Raw genomic sequence first — 23,233 nt, 5'->3', positions numbered from 1 at the left:
CTATATCATGGATTCTTTAGTTTCTTGAAAAGGAAGTATCTGAAATTCTATCAGCCAGTTGAAGCACAAATGTATACAGTATATGTATTTTGCAAGAGTAAAATGCTAGAATAATTAATCATTTTATATGCCGAAAATTATTATACATTTATAAAATTAAAGAAATGTGGAAACTGACAGATAACACTGTCTTGATTCTGTTGCTTTGTAACAAGACTCGAAACTAGGTAATGTAAACACTCCAGTGTTGTTCTTTTTCAACATTGTTTTGGTTCTTCTAGGTTCTTTGCATTTCAGTATAAATTTTTATCTCTACTCTGCCTGACATTATTTTTGCATTTGCAAGTATTTGTTTGCTTAAAAAGAATACATCCCTGCAGAATTGCTAGTGCCACTAACATCCATAACATTAAAGCGTCAGGAAAATTATCTGTGACTTGGGAGTAAGGTAAAAAGGTGGGATACGTCATTTCAACATCCTACGGGGGAGAAGGCCACTCAAGGACTGCCTAGGGAGAGTGTAGCTAGTTCATCTCACTATTTATTATTTATTACAGATCTCAGAGAAGTCTACTTGTTAACTTGTAAGTTTTTGTTCAGTAGAGATGCAAATAATTTCTGTCTAGTGAAACATAATCCCTGAGATTTATGGCCTGCTGGACATAAACTAGTTTTTGGTTTTTTTTAAATCAAACTCAGAAATCTTTTTTTTTTTTTTTTTTTGAGGAAGACCAGCCCTGAGCTAACATCCATGCCAATCCTCCTCTTTTTGCTGAGGAAGACCAGCCCTGAGCTAACATCTATTGCCAATCCTCCTCCTTTTTTTCCCTTTCTCTCCCCAAAGCCGCAGTAGATAGTTGTATGTCATAGCTGCACATCCTTCTAGTTGCTGTATGGGGGACGCGGCCTCAGCATGGCCGTACAAGCGGTGCGTCAGCGCGCGCCCGAGATCCGAACCCAGGCCGCCAGTAGCGGAGCGCGTGCACTTAACTGCTAAGCCACAGGGCCGGCCCCCAAACTCAGAAATCTTATCCTAACATTTCTTTGTTAAGTTATCTATGAATACCCCAGCTTCTTAAATGCACTTTGAATTGCACATACCCTTTACCGTTTTCCATATTAATTGAGTTAAATAAAATCTTTTACATGTGTCCATCTATATTTCCTGAGAGTTACAATTTTACCTTTTCTGAAAATTCTACTTTAATAAAACAAAATAACCCTTAAAAAACTTTATGCTACTTTTTATTATATAATTCCACTTAAGCCATGAGTACTTCAGGAAAAAGTCCACTTGGGAATTCTTCACATTTTGTGATGATAAGTTAAAAAAGAATAGCTTTGCCACCTTAAAGTTTCATGAGATGAAAAAATTACATACGTGTATGCAACAACATCCACGATCTCCTAACTGGATGTAATAGAAAAATGTAACAAGTACAGAGCGAAGAAGAAAGTGCATGGGGAAAATGAGATACTAGAAACGTGTCTCTACACCCTCAGTTGGAAATGAGCATCTCCTCATTGTGTCATGCTTGGTGTCATCCTTGCCGAACAATGAACCCGGGCCTGATCTAGCAGCAAATCATGTCAAACGTTTAAATAGGGACTATGACAATGTTTAATAGTAAAATTACAATCAAAGTTTTAAAATCTCAGATTTGTTCTTGCACACCAGAAGTTAATTCTATGAGGGTGGTATTTAGCTTTGGGCCTTGGCATAAATCTGTCACATGACTGTGACACCGAGCCATTTCAGCATTTGGACGAAAAGGATTTTTTTTTTTTTTTTTTTACGGCAAATAGTATTTTAGCATATGGATGTGTCATAATTTATTTACCCAAATGCTGATGACGGCCACATTTTATTACTGTAAACGTTCTTGCACACACAGCTTTGTGTACTTGTTCAGTTACTTCTTTATAATGAAGTCGTAAACCTAGACTTGTTGGGGGCAGAAGATGTGCTCATTACAAGTGTTCATAAATTTTGGCAAACTGCCCTTAGGAAACACTGCCCCAATTTACGCTCTCACTAGTGGCACCTGACCACAAGCTCCTGCCCACACCCTTCCCAATTATGGGCACCACCATGTCCTTTCATCTTTAGCCATCTGAAGGAGGAAAAAAAGAACCACTGCTTTTTTTAACCACTGAGATTGACTGCCTTCTTGTGTATTTGTATTTCTTTTGTGAATTTATGTTCTTTCCACATGATGTATGAACCCTGTTTCTACATGAAGATATTAATCCTGTAAGCATGGAATTAAGAACATGGCTGTAATTTTTTACATATCGGATCTCTTTCCCTGCCCCCGAGGAACACAGGAATAAACATCTTAGGGCATAAAATTTGTTCCATATTTAGGATTGTTTCCACTCGACAGAATCTCAGAGGCAGCGTTATCCTGGCTACAGCATCTTTAAGGCTTTCGATCTATAGGGCCAAACTGTTGACGCACTATTGCCGAGGTACAATTATACCTTTTTACCCAGTCCTCACCAGCTGGATATTTTTCTCTATTTAAAAAAATTGGGGGGGACTGGCCCCGTGGCGTAGTGGTTATGTTCGGCGTGCTCCACTTCTGCAGCCCGGCTTTGGATCCTAGGCGTGGACTTACACTACACATCAGCCATGCTGTGGCAGCATCCCACATACAAAATAGAGGAAGATGGGCACAGATGTTAGCTCAGGGCTAACCTTTCTCAAGCAAAAAGAGGAGGATTGGCAGCAGACGTTAGCTCAGGGTGAATCTTCCTCAGGAAGAAAAACAAATTTGGCTAAATTTATAAGCAATGAACGGTATGTCACTGCTGTTTTAAATACCAATTCTTTGATTCAATTGTCTGTTTAGGCAATTTAAACTTTGACCATGCTCTAATTAGAACTGGCTGACTTCTAAGACTTGAAGATTTTTTAACTGTCTAGTTTCTATCACAGCTTTACCTCTTGCAGCTGCTATCAGACTGAAGGCTGTTGAAGTGGAGAAAGGTAGGAAAGAGAGCCCTTACTGTACACTCATTACACGCTCAGCACTGTGCCCAGCACACTGAAAATGTAACTCTTTCCATTCACACAACAACACAGTCAGTTAGAGATCATCTCCCTTGTGCTGTGAGGAGGAAAAAAAGCTCAGAGACGTTTAGCAACCTGTCTAAGGCCATACAGTCCATAAGTGGTGGAGATTAGATTCTTCTCATTTTAATTTTTCATTATGAAGAATTTCAAACATACACGAAAGCAGAAAAAATACAATGAATGATCATATTTGCAACTACTGCTAACATCTTGCTATGCTTCATCTCCCTGAATACTTTTGCTGAACCGTTTCAAATTAAATTACAGATACCATAATATTTCACCCTTAAATATTGCAGCATATATCTTAAAAATTCTCCTACATATCCTATTTGATTATTGCACCTAACAAAAATAATAATTCCCAATGTTATCTAATACCTGGTCCTGATTCAAATTCCCTAATTGTTCCCCAAATATCTCCTATCGCTTTTTTTTTTTTATCAAACCAGAATCCAATCAAGGATCATTAATTGCATTTTAAGTCTCTTCTAACCTAACCAATCCCCCTCCACTTTTTTTTCCATGACACTGACTTTCTGAAGAGACCAGGAGGGCTGTCTTGTAGACATTCTGCATCTGTCTAACGGCACTTCATGATGTTGTCTGACTTATTTCCCTAGTCACTGTGATTCCTATTAGATCTCATGATGCGGGTTAAATGTTTTTGGCGAGAGTATGTCACAGGAGATGCTGCTTACTGCACGCCCACCATCAGGAGGCACAAACCGAGCCACCCCACAGTAGGGATGCGAGCTGGTCACTGACGGCCGGATCCCTGGAGGGAATCTGGACAATGGACTGTACAGGTACATTTGTTCCTCTGTGCCTAACAAGCAATCTGTGCGTGAGCTTTGGTGCCAAGTAAATATGGGAAATGTAAATTTAAAAAAAATAAACATTTTCACTTAATAGTTTTAGTTCTAATTGATGATCCTTGCCAGAATCATTATTCAGCATCACTGTCATTATCAGCTCTATCATTCCTTCTACTTTATCAGCTAGCATTCTCCTGAAGAATAACACTCTTAGGATGCAGCATGCCTTAAGAGCTTTATCTCATCAACTGGATGAACTACAGTATCTCTTTAAAAGGAAGGGAAATTATTAATTTTTTCCCTGTAATTTCCAATTTTCTGAGAAGTTGGTCACCTCCATAGATGACAAATGAGTTGTTTTGAGGTCAGTGATGGATTTTGTCATTGATTTCTTTTTCTTGATTATCTTTATAGACTCATGGATTTTCCCCCCCTCCCTTTTTTATTATTATTTTTTTGTGTGTGAGGAAGATTGGCCCTGAGCTAACATGTGTGCCCCATCTTCCTATTTTGTATGTGGGATGCTGCCACAGCATGGCTTGACGAGCAGTGTATAGGTCTGTGCCTGGGATCCGAACTCACGAACCCCGGGCCCCCAAAGCAGAGCATTCGACCTTAACCACTACGCCACCGGGCTGGCCCCCGATTCATGGATTTTTACATTCAGTAATACAAATTTTATTTTTTTGCTCCCTGAAAATGAGATTCAAATAGTGGTTTGTTTCAAATCACACTGTTCTTTTATTATATCACCATTACTGTTGGAGACCCAAACCTATAATTCTCTCTCCCATAAAGTGTCTCATAGTTGAAAAATTCCACAGAAGATGAAAGAATCATCTTTTATTTATTAGCTAAAGTTTGAATGTTAATTTTAAAGCTGTGAAGCTGAAAATAAGACAAAGATGTAAGATGTGGTTCTGTGCTTTTAAATTCTAAACAGTCTAACATCAAATGATTATTCAAAATCTGGGAAAGTAAAACACAGATCATAAAGCAATTAGTTATAACCTCAAACAAACACACAATTAGAATTAAGAGTCTCTGGGCAACAGATTATGACAGTTAAGAATGGTTTCTTAACACTGGAGATCTTAAACTTAAGAAATACGTTTAGAAAGCATCAGATTTAGTGATCATCTTATGACATCTTAATTTTTAATTCCTCTCTATAAATAAATTAAAATTTGAGAATGCATCTAAAGAAGGGATTTCATAAAGAAAAGTCTGATTACCATAAGGACTCAGTAACTCAAGACTAATTTGTATGCTTGCAGTGGACCAACAGAAGGAATGGGAGAAGATATAAATGACTGAAAAATTTGATTAGAGCATTTTTAAAAAGAATGCAAATATTTATCTTTAAAACATACTAAACATGTTACTAATTAGTCTTGTTTTTTGCTAGATACTATTAATTAATATCATTATTACATTAGTCTATTCATTTATTTAGTCAACCTGTTTTTCCTTGAAAATACCTTTAATCCTATTTTACCATATAAAAATTAACTTTGGGTCAATCTATGTTAATCAGCATAATTTATGATCGAGTAGAATCTCAACATGTATTACGAATGAGTTCTTCTTGGAAAAAATTAAAGTGTGTTTCCTTTACAAAGTTATATTAATCATAATTCCTCAAACCTCGGAGTGCTGATCATCCTTTTTTTCCCCAGCTTTATTAAGATATAGTTGACACAACACTGTGTAAGTTTAAGGTGTACAATGTGTTGATTTGATAACCTTGTATACTGCAAAATGATTACCACCACAGCATTAGCGACATCTCTATCACGTCATACAATTACTATTTCTTTTTTGTGCTGAAAACATTTAAGATCCACTCCCTCAGCAGAGCGCTGACCATCTTAATCTACGTGTAACTTAAAAATGAGAATTTAGAATAGGTTTTCAAACCACTATGTTACTGCTCCACCTACACATGCAAATCAGCGTCAATTTCTGTAACCATCTGGAGGCTTCCACAAAACTTTACCTCGAGTTCAAGAACACAGCATGCAAATTATTTTTGGATCACTGATACATAAGGATACATTTTGTCTAGTTGGAGTTTTAAAATAAACTTTAAATGCAAAATTTTATTTTATTTAAATTATTCATAATTTCTAAAAAGCATAAGCTGCAATGTATTTTCTCTGAGTTCATTTACCAACTGAAAAAACGATTCAAAATAGAGCCTTGTCAGTGAACGCCACTGCAATCCAGCAGCGAAACAGCGCATCCTTCTTACAGTCTTGGCCTTTTAAACAGTACTTACTACTCAAACTTTATTTGCCTTCAAAGATTTCCCAGAACATTACATACGGCTACTTTATAAGCCCTTTGGCCCAAATAATGTTAAAAAGTCCAGGACTCATTTTTCTTTAAGGAAAATTAAACAAAACATTCTCCAGTTAAAAATCTGAAAGAACAAGTTTCTCCTACAATTCACAGCTTCACTAAGATCAATTTTTTTCTCGATGAAAAATATGGCAAAATATTTCTATATCTGTAGCAATAACTCCTACAAGAGTTGGAAAGGGTCTCTGAAAGAGGGTGGTTAGACACTCAAGAGAGCAAAATCTGATTACCATAGACAGTCGTCTAGTATCTAGAATCTAAAAAAAGTGTTACCAACGCCAGAACCAAGAAAATCACACATAATTTGTTCACTATGATGTCCTAATTTCTTTAAATTCCAAAGAAGGGTCAGCAGATGAGACAGTGTCCACAGATAAAAGAGACAGAACCACATTCTATCAGTGCCTACAATTCAGAGATAGTCTCTGAGGAGACCGGTCACTGCCAAGTCTGGCCTCTGCTTGACCTGTTGTTCTAGGGGCTTCGGGAGGCTCCACCTCCAACACTGAAATTACAGGGGCAGGTGTGCATGACAAACAGAAACAGAAAATATCAGAGAGTTTATTTATGTATGTTTTTTTAAAGCACCAGGAAAGCAAAACCAATCTAAAATAGAAAACATTCCTGATGCTGCACAAAACACTACCTTATTTGAGAGTTGGGGGCTGAATGCTGACCCATACTTTCAATATTAAGCTGGAATAATAAATATTAACTAGGGGGTTTTTAGAAACAGGTAAAATAAACCAAAAACTGAAATTACGTCCCAATGTCAGGATTTTGCACCACAGTATGAAACACTAAACAAGGAAATGTAATAAATTTTTCTTCAGGAAGTTAGATGAGATAGGAAGCAAAGGGGCTATCCATCAATGACTCTTTTTCTTGGCACAAAGTTGGGTCCAATTTCCTAATTTCCATGTAAAATATCAACCCGTAATTACCAACTTTCCGGAGCTCAAAGGAAGATTCAAACTGGTGCCCAGCGGCCAGGAGGAGGACGGCATAGTTAATTCCTGACTGGAGTGTTGGCTCAGATTCAAACGCCTTTTTGAACCTATAAAAAAAAACAAACGTAAAGTTTACTTTCCCAATCATGAAACCCTGGGTGTGCAATAGCTTCTGTTTGCATAACTCCAATGCCTGAGCAAGTAAAAATATTCCACTGGCCTTCACCCCAGAACCTAGTGTGCTATTAGGGTTGAATGCTTAAGTAATTGCATCTCCACACCCTCAGCAACATGGCAATCCCCCACTTAACACCCTCGCCATAGCAGCCCCAGTCTTTTAAAAAAAATCCTCTAACAGTCTACCAGAAACGTGAGAGTGTGTGTGTGCACGCACACGTGCATGTGTAAGCAGTGAAAATTTAATAACAAGAACCCTGCACATATTTTAAAAAGTGGTTTGTAAAAAGCCTTAAAAATACACAGAGCAATCAGGAGGATCCTCTCGGTAACACGCAACAATAAGTTTCGTAAGAGTGATGCAGAAATGAAATAAAGAATGTCAACTGCAGTAAGAAATCAAGAAACACAGAGATTGTGCCAGTGCACCCTAACTGTGGCTCAGAGAGAATAAGAACCCCTTTCTGAACACACACGAAACTGAATATCAACGTTGGAAAACGCTTCGACATGTGAGAAGACCTCAGCGCTCCTCGTCCAAGGCATTTCAAGGTGAAGCTTCCTAGGGCCCCTTCAGGGGTCTCCTCTCGCACGTCACTGAACAGGCAGCCATAGTCAGTACTATTTCATTCGGGAGCAAGGGGAAGACGACAAGGAAAATAAACGTAATTAACAGAAACTGCCGGAGACAAACACGAAAAAGGAAATCTTTATTTTAAAAAGATCAGATTGAGGAAAACATAAGGACTAAATACCTAAAGAATGAACATTTGATGATACAGAAAAAGGTTATGTAGGTAAGGAAAAACTAGAATTCCAAGAAAAAGGCATTCTTATTTAAAATCGTTAACTGTGAAAATGAAAGAAATAGCAAAAGCGGTGGCAGGCACAATGGTGCACATTATAGCATATTCCTGGCTTATATATATATTTGAAATTTTCCATAATTTAAAAGTTGAACCTCAAAAGAAAAGAAGTACATTTTTCTGAACATTGAGGATCACGTGCCCTTTTTAAGAGCCTTAATTTTTAAATAGAGCAAGTATCTCTGAATGGAAACAAAAATCAAATAAGTATTAATCTTAACTAATTGGCTCGAATAGTTATGTATATGGAACAAGAAAAAAAAATTTCCAACTGCATCACTGTTGGTGATTAAAAAGCATTTTTATCTCTCCAGAAGTACAGGTGTTTCTGAATTCTAAAATGGAAAAAGTATGTACCCAGACTGCTGATATTCAAAGCTAGTCACATCAAGGAGAGACATGATTTATAAGTCTTAGGCTCATATAAGTCTCAAAGGCCTTTGTGCTTGTTCAGAGGCAAGAAGGTCCCAACAAAAAAGAGTGCAAGAGAAGAAGGAAGTCACACACTTTCCTTCCTACCAATTCGTATCAAGATATGCAATATTTTTCCACAAATAAATTCTTTCACTTCCCCTAAAACCAAAGAACACGGAATATTACTCTTAAATACATCAAAAGGAAGATGCAAAAAGCAAGACACGCCCAAATCAATCAAAAAACATTGACTCAGTACTTCCTATGTGCCAAAATCAACCAAAATGAAAAGCTGGGCTTCCGTCTGTTTTTCTGTTACCATAAACAATATATATTTTTATATTTTTAACCAAAATATAAACGCCAATAAAATTAATAATTTATATTTTTCTATGACTCACAGTACTCTATGACAATAATTTGGGTATTGAGGAGAAAGTCTTAACATTTTCTTGATTTCCTACAGATTAAAATAACATGTAGGTATATTACAAAAGAAATAAAATCCTGTCATATATTATTAATCTGTCACTCACAGGAAGTGAGAATTCTCACACTGCAAATTAGTATAGCATTTCTTGGCAGAAATTTGCCCAAATCGATCAAAATTGCAAAATTAAAAAACAAAAAAAACTATGCATGCTCTTTGATACAATATTTACACATCTATGAATTTATACTAACAAAAGCCATTAAATATGTAATCAGAAATTTAGTTATAAGGATATTTGTTACAAGATGAAAAAAAGTACTTTAAATTTCCAGCAATAAAGTGTAATACGGAATAAAACGTATTCCAAATGTTGGGAAGGTATGTAGCCATTTAAATTGTAGAAGAATAGTCAATGTCAGGGGAAAAACTTGTGTTTCCAAGTAAGATGTGATGGTCAACAATGTCTCCCTCAACAACCAGGGAGAAAAAGATGCACATCAAAAATGTATTTTTACAGACCTTGGAGATCTGTGGAAGCAACAACGACAACACAATCACTGAAAGAGAACTCCAGAGAGGGAGGGGCCCCTCCAGGATGAGCTGAGTGGCTTTCGTCTTCTATGGGGCACTTGCTGAATCTGACCACAAGATCAAGTTCAGGCTTGGCACAGGCAGAGAAGCTCTACCTACTGGAAACTCTACCAGGGAAAAGAGAGCTAGCGGATTTCCTGATAGCTGCGTGGCTGGCATGACAGAGCGAGACCTGGAGGAGCCCCAGACACACAGCCAGCTTTCCACAGGGGACATGTGTTGAACGCTGGATTGTACAGGGCTGGACGGCAGAGTGCAATCTCTTGAAGTCGGGCAGTACTTAGGAGGGAAGTGTGCCGAGGGAAGAGCCTGCAACAGACAGATGACCACCTCCTTCTTAAGGAATTTACCAAATTTTGGATCTGTATGGCGTGGGGGAATAAAGAGTTAAACTCAGAACTCCAAAAGGCAGATATGAGATCTCCCACAGCATTCAAGTGTTAAGGAGATAGAGACTTGCTTGGCTCTCAGTCAAAAGCCAAGGGGGAGGGGGGCATCACAGCCAAGAAGCAAGGACAAAACAGAGATAGACTGGGTCAACTAAAACTGACACCCAGACCCAACTCAACTCAACTGCATTTTTCAAGACAATCGGCTCCTTACCCTATCTGGCTAACAGAGGAAATGTGAGAGAAAATAAAATCATCTTCAGTCTCCATGATTTTTGAGTACAAAATGTATGGGATACAATAAAGAATTATGAGACATGCAAAGAGCCTGGAAAATGTGACCAATAAACAACAGAGCAAAAACACACAAGAGGGGCTGACCCACAGATAACTCAATGTTGGAGTTTGTAGACAAGACTTAAAAAAAATCATTACAAATATGGTAAAGAAAACTGAGAAAAAGATGGACTTTAAAATGGATGCAGAGATGAAAAATTGCAACAGGGAGCTAGAATCTAAAAAAATAAAAATAAAAAACTGAACAATCCAGAACTAAATATTACATAATACCTGAAAATAAGAGTTCATTGTATGGGTTTAATAGCAGACTGGACAGAGCAGAAGACGGATTTGATGAACTAAAAACCAGGTCAAAAGTAAGTATCTAAACTGAAGCAGAGAGAGAAAAAAGAGGGAAAGAACACAACAGAGCTTAAGAGACTTATGGGACACAGTTAAATGGTCCAACATACGTATTATTGTAGCCCCAGAAATTAAGAGAGAGAACACAGAACACAAGAAATATCTGAAGACACGTGGCCAAAAATATTCCAAAACGGACGAAAACATTAACCCAGAGATTCCAGAAGCTCAGCAAACCTCAAGCAGGACAAAATCGTCACAATCTAAACGCTGAAACCACAGACAGAGGAAAATCTTAAAATCAGCCAGAGGAAAAGATACATTACCTTCCAAGGAGCAATACAACTGATAGTTGACTTTGCAATACAAACTATGGAAGCTAGAAGATGATGCAATGCAATGACCCTTGTAGAGTGATCAAAGAAAAACGAAAAGGTATAAGAAAGATGTTTTCAGACAAAACTGGAAGAATTAGTTGCTAGCAGATCTGCCCTACAAAAAAAAATACTAGAAGTACTTCTACAGGCTAAAGGAAAGTGATTCCAGTTGGAAGCACTGAACTACAGGAAGAAAGAGCACCAGAAAGGGTAAATATTTGACTGCATAGAAAAGATATTCACTATCTAAAAACTATCGAATATTTAAACCGCTCTAAGTTGCCTTCCTTATTCAGGAAGTGGTAAAGCACAAATTTAAGGTAGACTATAAAAGTCAAGGATGTAGACTGTAATCTCTAGGGAACTACTAAAAGAATAATACAAAAAGTATTACTAAAGAGCCAATAGAGGATAAAGCATAATACTAAATTAATACAAAATAGGGGGAAATGGAGGGTGAAAGAACATGAAACAAAGGGAAAACAAACAGCAAGATGGTAGACATAACTACAATGATCCGTTACCACATTAAATGGAAATGACCTCAACGCTCTGCATAAAAGAGATCTATCACATTAGATTTAAGAACAACAGGCCAGCCCTGGTGGCCTAGTGGTTAAGTTTGGCACACTCCGCCTCAGCTGCCCAGGTTTGGTTCCGGGGTGCAGACCTACGCCACATGTCAGTGGCCATGGTGTGGCGGTGGCTCAAATTCAAAAAGAGGAAAATTGGCAATAGATGTTAGCTCAGAGCAAATCTTCCTCAGCAAAGAAAAAAACCCACAAAAACGGAAGGAAGGAGGGAAGGAGGGAAGGGAACAAAGAGGGAAAGAAAATAAAAGAAAAAGACGAAACTATATGCATTTAACAGGGACACACTTGGGGCTGGCCTGGTGGCGCAGTGGTTAAGTTTGCACGCTCTGCTTTGGTGACCCAGGTTTGGAGGTTCCTAGGTTTGGATCCCGGGCATGGACCTATGCACTGCTCATCAAGCTACACTGTGGCGGCATCCCACATACAAAACATAGAGAAAGATTGGCACAGATGTTAACTCAGCGACATTCTTCCTCAAGCAAAAAAAGAGGAAGATTGGCAACAGATGTTAGCTCAGGGCCAATCTTCCTCACCAAAAAAATAAAAAAATAAAAAATGAAAGGGACACACTTTAAATATAAGGACATAAGTAGATTGAAAGAAAAATTATGCACAAAGATGTATCACTCAAACACTAACCAAAATAAATCTGTTATTATATATTAATATCAGACAAAACTAACTTTAAGGTAAAAATTATTACAAGACATAAAGAGGCTTCATAAACATGGCTTCAAAACATATAAAGCAAAAACTGACAAAAATAAAAAAATAGATAAACAAATCTACATTCATAGCTGGAGATTTTAAAACACTTCTCTCGGTGATGATCAAACAGGCAGAGAAAAACCATCAGTGAGGATACGGAAGTGCATCTGACTGACTTGGGTGGAACACCACACCCCACAGCTGTGGACCAGGTCCTGGGCCATAAAGCACTTCTCAACACATTTCAAAGGACCGAAATAACGCAGAGGGTGTTCTCGAACCACAACAGAACTAACCAGAGAACAACAAGGAAAGATATGTTGGGATATTGGGCGATCTGAATAACCTAGGGGTCAAAGAAGTCACACTGAAAACTAAAAGGTATCTGAGCTGAATAATATGAAAGCTCAATATATCAAAACTTCCGGGATGCAGAACAATTTATACCTTTAAATGAATATGTTGGAAAAAGAGCAAGGTTGAAAAATCTATGTTTTAACCTTCCATCTAGAAAAATAACAGCATATTATCCTCAAACAGAATAGAGGAAAGGATCCAATAAAGGAAAGAGCAGAAATCAATGAAATAGAAAGCAGATATGCAATTAAGAAAATCGGCAGTGCCAGAAGTTAGTTCTGTGAGAAGATTAGTAAAACTGATAAACTCCTAATCAGCAGACTGCTCATGAGAGAGAGAGAGAGAGAGAATACAAATTACGGTTAAGCTACACTATCAGGAACAAAAGGGGGACATCAGCATAGGTCCTATTAGCTTTAAAAAGAAAGTAAAAAGATACTCGGAACAACTTTATGCCAATAAATATGGTAACTTAGGGGAAATGGAAAAATTTCCTGAAAATCACATATTAGCATGACAAGGAAAAAAATGGAAACTCTGAATAGTTCTATTTCTATTACAGAATTGATAACTATCTGAAATCTTGTCATCTGTCTTCCCCAACAGAACGTAAGCTCCATGACAGCAGGGACCACATCAGTCCTGTTGACCACTGAATCTCCAGGGCCTGAATCTCCAGGACGCCTGAGACGTTGATTATGAAATACCTGCTGAACAAAGAAAGAACGTATCCACTTCTTCCCAAGAACTGGGCTGAGACAAGTGATAAATACAGCAGTTCACATAAAATACAAAGAGTCTCTTCACTTCTTTCAGGACTCTAAATGCTGACCTTGGTAAAGCCGTATCACCAGAAAGCAACATCCTTGGGCCACGTTAATTGGTGACTGCGTATCACCTTCACCACATTACATTTTAATGTTACTGGCATTCACTACCTAACAAAAATATCGAGGATATTGTTTATACAGTTTTCACTGTTGCCTACATAGGGTCTTACATGAGAAATTCCTTTAATTTATTGTTAGGGACAGTTTAGCTTCCTCTGAAAAAGTGGTATATGATCTTTTTTCACACTACTACTAAAAAGTTTATTGGCTTGAAGCTCAGTTATACCAAGCGTGTTGATCCTTATTATTGGCATATTTGTATTCTCTCGTTCCTTCGTGCTAATTTTCCATATGTATTTTATCATTTTACTGTATTTCTTTTAAGATTCAAACTTGATAAAAATACGTACAGATGTTAAAGTAATGAAACTATCCATGCTAGCTGAAGATGACGACGTATCCATCAATTTAGGGTGAGTGAGCTCCAGCGGCCTGCAATGTCTGTTCATGCCATGTTTCTGCGTCAGTTGGTTTGGCTCTGCTCCACGTTGTTTTCCCTCTGGGCCTCAGCCTGAAGAAGCACCCTTCTCTGGGAAATGGCCACGGAAAAGCACACGTGGCTCACCCACAACCAGCTCTTCAACTTCTGCTGATAATGAGCATCGATCAAGAAACACCCAAACCTGGTGCCATGGGATGGGAATACATAATCTTCCTATGAACAGGGACAGCATGTTTCTGACAATAATACATACAGCACAGATGACATTCTCTACCAAAGAAAGCTGTGATTAACTCCAAATAGTAACAGAGACAACAATAGTAGCAGCCTCTGATTGCTGAGCACCTACCAGGTGTAAGGCGTGGTACCTGACGCTTCAGGATTAATATTTCTGATTCCGACAACTCTTTAAGGTGAGAAGATTTTCTCACGTTTACTGATCAGGAAATTGAAGCATAGAAACATGAAGTCATGCAGTTTACAAGTGGTCGAGCGAGAACTTACCCAGTTCTGCTGGATTCCAAGGCCTGAGCCCTCTTCTCTGTATCCCTCTGCCTACCCTTTGGGATGTGTTAAAAATGCTTTTTTTTTTTAAAGTCCTTTTTCAATATTTTCTGTTTTTTTTGTTTTTGTTTTTTTGTGAAAAGGAGTTGGGTGAAAAAGGAAAAGTAACAATAGGAATAGAAGCAGAGAGAACTCTTTTACATTCAGGATAAAGTTTGTATTTTCTATACAAGAGAAATAGGTATTGATAAATTCTTGGAAAGAAAGGTGTTTGTCACAAATATAGTTGATCTTATTAGACTAAAGGCTAATACTTGTAAAAGACTGATATGGCAACATTGCTGAATATGCCCATAAAAATGCACCAAAGAAGAAGTTTTATGCCACTGAAAACTGCACAGTTTACCTATCAAGAGGATGAGTGAAAATGAACAGTATGTTAGTCCTTACATAAAGAAATCTATCAACAATGATAAATAGTGAAAACTATCCATAAAGATAGAGAAATAAAATGATTAGAGGTGAGTGAAGCTAAGTGAAAGAGGACTTCATGAAGGAAATAAATTTTAAGGACAGAACCAGACATTCACATCTTAAGAGAATTCTAGTGACTATATTTGAGTCACTGTATGAAGTTATTTCCACTATTTTTGATCTTTTTCTATTTTACTACAAAATATTTGTTGAAAGAGGGTAAATAACTTGTATTCTTCAGTTCATTATTACATTAAAAAGATGCAGACTGCTCGTTCAAGCCTTCAAAGCAATAGATTTTAGTTCAAGGGCTGCCTTATTATTAGATTGTATTTGTCACCTAATTACAAGCCAGTTCTAAAAGAGGCAAGTACTTGATTATGGAGAGAGTGATGAAGTCTTTTTAATAAAGACTTAGTTCACTTTTTGCATCTGCACTGAGACTTTCAACAAAGTCAAGAATAAAGGAAATATTCTGGAATTATTCCTAAAGTGCATCTACTTTCCATTAAAGAAGAAACTGAGCTCCCATCAAGTTCTTTCTATTGAGTTGTCACCCTTCCTTGTTTGTGACAGAAAAGCTGTGATTCTTTCTAGAGACATACAAGTAATTAAATTAGAATTTCACGGTTCTTTACATCTCTAGGAATATTTCTGAAATTATCACTCATAACATAACTCAGAGGCAAAGCAGGACAGCATGAGAAGAAAACTGGTGCCAAATCACTCTGTTGATTTGATCTGGAGATGGAGAGAAATGCTCTCTTCAATTCAAACTACTTATTTGTATATAATCCTTATTATAATAGAAAAGTCAGGAAGAAAATAAAAGAACCCCAAATTCTAACCATCTTCTTACAGTCCCTTTACTATACCCAAATTTTTTCCAAAAAAAGAGAATCATGCTATATTTATAATCTGTTTTTAATTTTGATTGTGATATCAGGATGCATGTCACTATTAAACATTTTTTTTAAACCACAATTTTCTTCTGTGTGTGTGCCTAAAAGAGCCGAAAGCAGGGGCTCAAACAGACGTTCGTAACCCATGTTCACAGCAGCACACTCACAACAGCCAGAAGGTGGAAACAGCCCAAGTGTCCATCAGTGGATGAATGGATAAACAAAGTGTGGTGCACACTTACAATGGAATATGACTCAGCCTTAAAAAGGAAATTCTGACACATTACGACATGGATGAACCTTGAGAACATCATGCTAAGTGAAATAAGCCAGCCACATAAAAGACAAACACCATAGGATTCCACTTACATGAAATCTCTAAAATAGTCAAATTCTGAGAGACAGAAAGTAGAATGGTGGTTGCCAGGGGCTGGGAGGAGGGGAGAATGGGAAGTTGTTTAATGAGAATGGAGTCTGAGTTTTGCAAGATGAGAAGAGTTGTGGATGGATAGTGGTGGTGGTAACATAGTAATGTGAATGTGCTTAATGCCACTGAAGTGCACACTTAAAAATGGTTAAAATGGTAAGTTTTATGTCTTGCCTATTTTTACCACCAAATGCCAACCCCCCCCAACAATTCCGAATGAATGATATTCCATCACACAGGGATGTTATCCTTCGTTTAACATTTTCCCTACTGTTGGACATTTAAATTTCTTCCAATTTTTTGTTACCATAAAGTTCAGTGTAGTGAATGTTGTTGTAAACATATCCTTGTTTCCATGTCTCCTATTTCTTTAGGATAGGTTCCAAAGGACATAGCTGGATTTAAGCACATGAATTATCTCAAGGCTCTTGATGCATAATGCCAAATTGCTTTCCAGAATTCACATTCCCGAGAGCAGTGTAGAAGAGAGACTTTTACACTGCACACATGCCAAAATGAAGTATTCTCGTCTCTTTTCATCTTTGCCAACTGATAACAAGAAAGCCCACCTCAGGATTTTAACGTGCACTTACCCGATTGCTCCTGAGAGTGAACAGTTTTCATGTGTTTATGACCAATCTACACTTGTCTTTCTACTAGCTGCCCATTCTCTCAAATTAAAACGCAAAACCCATATCCTGAGAAGGCTGGGAAGATGAGAGGAGACACACTTGGGAAAGCTCTTAAGAGGAGGCAGAGGTGGGGCCAGAGATTTAAACTTAATCTTTAAGGATATGAAGAACAGTAAAGACTTAAGAGGAAGGGAGTGACAGCAAAACACGGGGAACATCTAAACATTTAATCAAAGGGAACAGCCATGTTATCAGTTATGCTTAATCTATTCACTAACACGGATCCATGAAGCAGAATCTCCAGTGGCAAAGGACTCTGAGTTGTTGAAAAACTCCCCAAGCACTTCTGACGTTCCACCAGGCCTGGGAATGACCGCTCTGTTCACAGAGTGAAATCGCCCCTGTTCGTCCATATTCTCCTGCCTTTGCAGCATAACGCCTGGCATACATCTAGTTCCCTCACTCATCTGCTGACCACCTGGGTTACATCAAGTAAGCCTTAGCTTCTCTCCTCAGCTGCTCAGTACTTGTCAGCCACAATTAGGAAGGCTCCACAGTGACATATTAAATACTGTCATTCTTGGACTTAGACTTGGTGGTGTCGTAACAGAGCTTCATCCAACCTCTCATCTGCTAAATGCGGTATTAAATCAAGGTCGAGGCATGAGATCGTGTGCCAGGCGCTTGTTCACAAAGCAACCGAGGGCACACTGTGTGTTTTCCCCAGGTCTCAGGTCATCCTGCAACTGCTGGTCGCTCAGGAGCCATCTATATCTGGACACCAATGAGGTGGGCATCACGCTGAGTTACTAAGAACTCTCAGGTGTTCTAAAACTAAAAATCATCCAAAATTTGGAAGATACAGTAAAGGACTAAACAAAAATGACATCAATGGAATGATGGTGAGATAAAACTCTGGGGGCGGTGGGGCAGGTAAGGAGGGTAGTGGAAACAGAGATAACACAGAGAGGATATCTGGAAGCCAAGGAAAAGAAAAAAAGGCTAGTAAATGGAAAACAGACATTGGTCTTTATTTGTATGTTGATTGCTTTGTTACATAACTCTTCCAAAGTAAAGCCAACCCCATTAATAATGTAAAAACCAAATCGCTATTAGGCACACATTACTGTTTGAATAGCATGTCGCTGACGTAAAAGAAAATCAGTTGATAAGGCAAGGCTGTTTGTTCTTTCCCAAGTTACTATGGAAAAATGAACATACTAATGCTAAAAACAGACTTAATGCTTCTGATTTCCTGGCTATGGATCTTCTTTGGCATCACAACAGGAGAGACACGATTACACTCGTACAGGACAGGCACCTAATTTCCTTTCAAAGCTCTGAAAATGATTTCCTATCTCCCCTCAAGGGTGAGAATCTCATCATCTCTAAAACCAACTATGAGTTCAAGCAACCACTGCCTATCCCACGTGACCCCATGACAGCCATGCTGTATGAAATTCAAATAACGCCTGGATAAAAAGCATACGGACTCTGTAACTTTCTCCTTATTACCTAAAATGTTCAGCTAGATCCAGAAATAAGAGAAAGAAACTCTTAGGAATATTTTAGTAAAGGGGGACTTTAATCTAGTCAATGTCCATTTTGAACATGGATAAATATAACAATATATACAGAAATACAAAATATTTTCACATATTATATACTAAGGATATAACACCAGTGGTTACTAAATTCCAGGGCTTTAATATCTGCTGCTTCATTTAATCCTCACCACGGAGCATTCATTCCTCCTGAAGAGGACAGTCTATACCAGTTGTCATAATCCATCCTCCTTACCAGTGATCTGCGTGGTACTGGGCTGAAGACGAAACACTAGAAACATAAAGAAATGTAAGAAAAGTCTGGGGTGGGTTTCTGTGAGCGTGTTTTTCCAGTCCTAAGAAAAGATACAGAAAAAGACGGCCTCCTTTCCTCTCCAGGCCTTGGTGTAGCTAAGCTGCATTGATGCCTGGAATGGCCACAGCCACCTTGGGACCCTAAGAAGGCCAGCGTGAGGGCAGAGCCACCCACAACAATAAGGAGGGAACAGACCTGGGTCCACATTTTGAAGCTGCCAACTCAACCTACGCCAGACCCAGACAGACCCAACTTCTGGACTTCATGTTGTAGAAGATACATTTTCTTATTGTTTAAGGTCAATGGAATAAGGTATTCTGGTACTTATAGGATGCTAAGAGCATTCTAACTCATTTAGGTAGGTATTACTCTTATTTTTTCAGTAAAAAAACAGAATTTCCTAAAGGTTAAGTAATTTGGCTAAGATTACACTGTTTCCAAGTAGTAAGTCAACATTTATCTCATTTCGGTCTCCCAAAAGTCCACGCCCCTTCAACGGAACAGGACATTTCTAGAAATGTCTGTTCCTGGAAATTCCAGGCAAGAGAGCCTAGGATGCAGTGAAAACAACACTGGATCTGAAAAAATTAGATCTGAAAGTTTATTACTCACAGAACATCAAGAAATTCACTCAAGTTCTTTGAGTTTCCATGGCCTCAGCTGTGAAATGGGAAGAAAAACATCAGGGCCACCACCTTGACGAGGTGCTTGTGAGCCTCCAACAGTAATGATACACACAAACACCTGCGTGAACGCAATGGTGTAAGGGACTATTATTCTCACCTACTGAACAAACACCGCACGTAACAAAATGTCCTAAGTCAGTCCCGCTGCATGTGAATTCAGCATAACTACTTCGTGGTTATTTTCTTTTTTAGATTAGGTTAAAAAAAATTGTGGAGATAGTCTTAGCAATGAACCTCCATGGCCCTCCAAGCCATGGTCCACAATATTTCCTTGGGTCATTCCAGTTAAGTCTCTCACTTGAGAAGCTCTGTGGTCTTTTCTTAGGCCTCAGTCTAGGCTCTTGGATCACAACATTTCATATTTTGAATGCTGGATGTCCTCCCAGCTTCACTCTCTCACCTGCTCTTTATCCACAAGCTCACCTGCACCTGCGACGGTGCCATCGCTGCTTTCTCTAACTTAACTTTATACTGAACAGCTATGATAAAAAGTACAACCTTTCAATAACTAAAAGTTAAACTCAGTTTAATTACCTAAGATCACACCTTAACTTGGATTATTGAAATTTAAATACAGAAAAAACAGCATTATTTTAGCCATCCGCACGAGTTTCAATGATCAAAAATAACTAAGGAAGTGACAATGAAAAACAACAAATGTTAGAGAACTACTCTTTTTTTATACTTTAATCAGCAGCATGTGTTCATTCAAACCACTCACCCTCTGTCCCAGATAAGATTCAACAACCAACGTTTGTTCTCAAGACATATCACAACTCTGCAAACTTAAAAACTCTAAACCATAAAGGTTTTTCTTATTTTCCATTTTAGCATCCTGAACCCTCAAGAAAACGGCCCAGAAAACGCCCTGCATCAAGGGGTCTCCCTGGAAGTACAGGGTACCCTGGTGCAGCACAGTGTTCAGTGGAGGGTACGCCTTCCTCCCCGTAGGACAAGCAGGAACACTGAACTCGTGAGAGATGTTACAAAGGGAACTGCAAGGAGGCATTCTATGAGCCGTTGTAACCACAGCTGCTTGGCCTGTTCTGCTGAGTTGAAACTCTTATCATTAAACCTGCCATGTCAGTAGATCACTGTCCATTTGATTCAAATGATTCAGCCCATGGAAAGTGTGTCCATGGGAAGAAGCCTGCGGGACTGCCTACCTGCCACGCCTTATCCCAGCACTGGCATTTGACAGTGAAGACTCAGAGGATTACGGCTCAAAAATGGTCAGTTGAAACATCCCTTTGGGACGGTGACTCAGGAAATGTGTAACCAGGGGTAAGTGCGGCCAGATGTCCAGCAACCTCAGTGACGCCCTCTGTGTCTGCCCCTCGACAAGGAGCTCTTACTGCTCAGCTCTTACAGAAGGGAGGTTGGCAACATGCCTAGGCACCAACATGAATGGGTGTGTTGGCAGGAATGCAAGGGCTGGATCTAAACACTAAGCAATATCAAAGCAGCTTCACAGCGTGAGTGCATAAAAGATCATTCAGTTTAAAATGCAGGGGGACCTTCTTAGTGACCTTAGGACAAATGGACATAATGACAATAATGGCAGGTTATGGACAGGAAATCTACAGTAAATGGGGCATTCTTCTATTACTAAATAAATCATGAGTAACCCACACAAGATCAACTCGTGAGGACCCTCCCATGAAAACAGCCTCTCTGTTCTTCCTAGAAAATTCACGGACAGCTTCAAATGAAATCATAAAAATTCTGACATCCTCAATGTGACCTGAAGACCTTGAGCACAAAGCTCTTTTGAGACATTAATGTTCCTCAGCTAACCGGAAACCATAAAAAAGGACCCAGAATCTGGAAATACAGAAAGTTAAAACAAAAACACAACCAGAAAACGCTGTTCCTTAACTGAACTTTATGTGACCTTGAAAGCTTTCAGTAGTCTAAATTGTTTGCTTCTCAAATGGGGAAACACTTGTACGTATTTTATTCCTGTGCATGATGCATACTAACTTTACAGGAGATGTTTTCCATTTGAATTCATGGACCACGAAAACCAGGCTTTTAAAGATTATCTGTGCATTTCATTATCACTACCATATATCAAAGCTTGTAGACTGGCATCACACTCCCAAATGTCAGATTCTCATTCTCTTACAATTAAGAATTTTCTGGTAATAAAAAGGCCGAATCACTATATTCCACTATCGTAACAGTGGAAAAAAACTTGGTTAAGAGGAAATGGTAAAACTCTCTGAATTGTAGTAAAAGTTTACAGTACAGCTTTAAAAGTCCAAACCCAAGCTTTGCGTGAGGATCCTGGAATCACTGTCCCCAAATTTTCCTCCCTGGTGATAACCCACTGACCCAATTTCAGTGCCCCACTAAACTGCTAAAACGATAAAAGATTTTGAAAAGTTAAAATTTCTGTTTCACAATTTAAAAAATTTTACGGCTATCATTGGAGAACTGAACTAAGTCAATCGCCTTTAATTTTTTTTTTTAAATCAGGGAATATTTAAGGAATGTTTCAGGAATACTAAGAAGTAGAAAAGAATAATATAAGCAACAGTCTCACATTCCCACCACTCAGCTTGAGAAATGAAATGTTTTAAATATTCTTGTGGCTGCACGTGAATCGCTCCATGATGCCTCTCCACTAGCTCTTCCCCACTGGTAACCACTGTACCGAACCAGGAATTTCTGACGCACGTTCACGCATCTGTACTTTCACTAGATGTGTATGATCACTTCTAAAGTCTCTAAACGATATCGTACTCTGTGTATCCTTCTGCCATTTGCGTATTTTGCTCAACTTTTTAAAAGATTTTTTGAAGTTGAAACTTGCATGTAGAAAAACTTCAAGAATTTCTCTGGGATATACAAGTAGGAGTAGATCTGCTGGATCCAGGGCAGGCTAGATCCTTGAAAATGCCAAAATCTTTAAGTGGTCATAAAAACTTCTGCCACAAGCAGGAGAAGATTAGGACTTCATTTCTCTAACATCCTTGCCAACAACTGATGTTGTCAGACACATAAATTTTTGTTAATCTGAATAGTGTAAAATGGTATTATCACTGTTATAGCTTGCAGGTAAAGCATCTTTTTATATGTTTCTAAAATGTCTTTATTAGCCATTTGTCATTCTTCTTTTGTAAATGATCTGTTCATATCCTATGCCCATTTTTAATCTTTTTTTCTTAAATATTTTTAGGAGCTATTTTATACACTGAATACAAACCCTATATTGGTTACAGGCATTGCTCCCCGTCTGTGGTTTATTTTTTTACTTTGTTGATGATATCTTTTATTTTTCCACATATATTTACCATCTGCAGGGCTCTACATTCTCTCCTACAGATTCAAGTTTCCACCTGGTATCACCTCCCTTCAACCTAAAGATCTTCCTTGAACGCTTCTTATAGTAAAGCTCCGCTGGCAACAAATTATCTCCCTCCCCCCCTTTTTTTAATCTAGAAATGTCTTTATTTCATCCTCATTTCTGACAGACATTATCACTGGATATAGAGTTCTTGGTTGACTGTTCTCTTCTCTAAGCTCTTTAAAGACAATGCTATTCCATTGTCTTTTGGCATCCTTCTAATGAGAAGTCAGCAGACACTTTCCCCTGTATATATGTATCTTTTCTCATAGGCTGCATTTATGACATTTTCTTTAATTTTTTCAG

At 38.3% G+C, this 23,233-nt stretch overlaps 1 protein-coding gene across 4 annotated transcripts in view; it reads right to left on the bottom strand.

The window, feature by feature from the left end:
• The window catches only part of MAP3K5 (mitogen-activated protein kinase kinase kinase 5), a 186,922-nt gene that overhangs the window by 80,794 nt on the left and 82,895 nt on the right, over nucleotides 1-23,233 (bottom strand). For all 4 annotated transcript variants that reach the window (XM_058566201.1, XM_058566202.1, XM_058566199.1 and 1 more), the window contains one exon: nucleotides 7,206-7,318. In XM_058566201.1, coding sequence (XP_058422184.1) covers nucleotides 7,206-7,318 — 113 coding nt within the window. The remainder of the gene's footprint in view (nucleotides 1-7,205; nucleotides 7,319-23,233) is intronic.

The sequence above is a fragment of the Diceros bicornis genome, chromosome 23 (genome assembly GCF_020826845.1).
Source record: "Diceros bicornis minor isolate mBicDic1 chromosome 23, mDicBic1.mat.cur, whole genome shotgun sequence".
NCBI classification, from domain to species: domain Eukaryota; kingdom Metazoa; phylum Chordata; class Mammalia; order Perissodactyla; family Rhinocerotidae; genus Diceros; species Diceros bicornis.
Note: the sequence above shows the minus strand (reverse complement) of the source record. Positions and strands in the feature narration are given on the sequence as shown.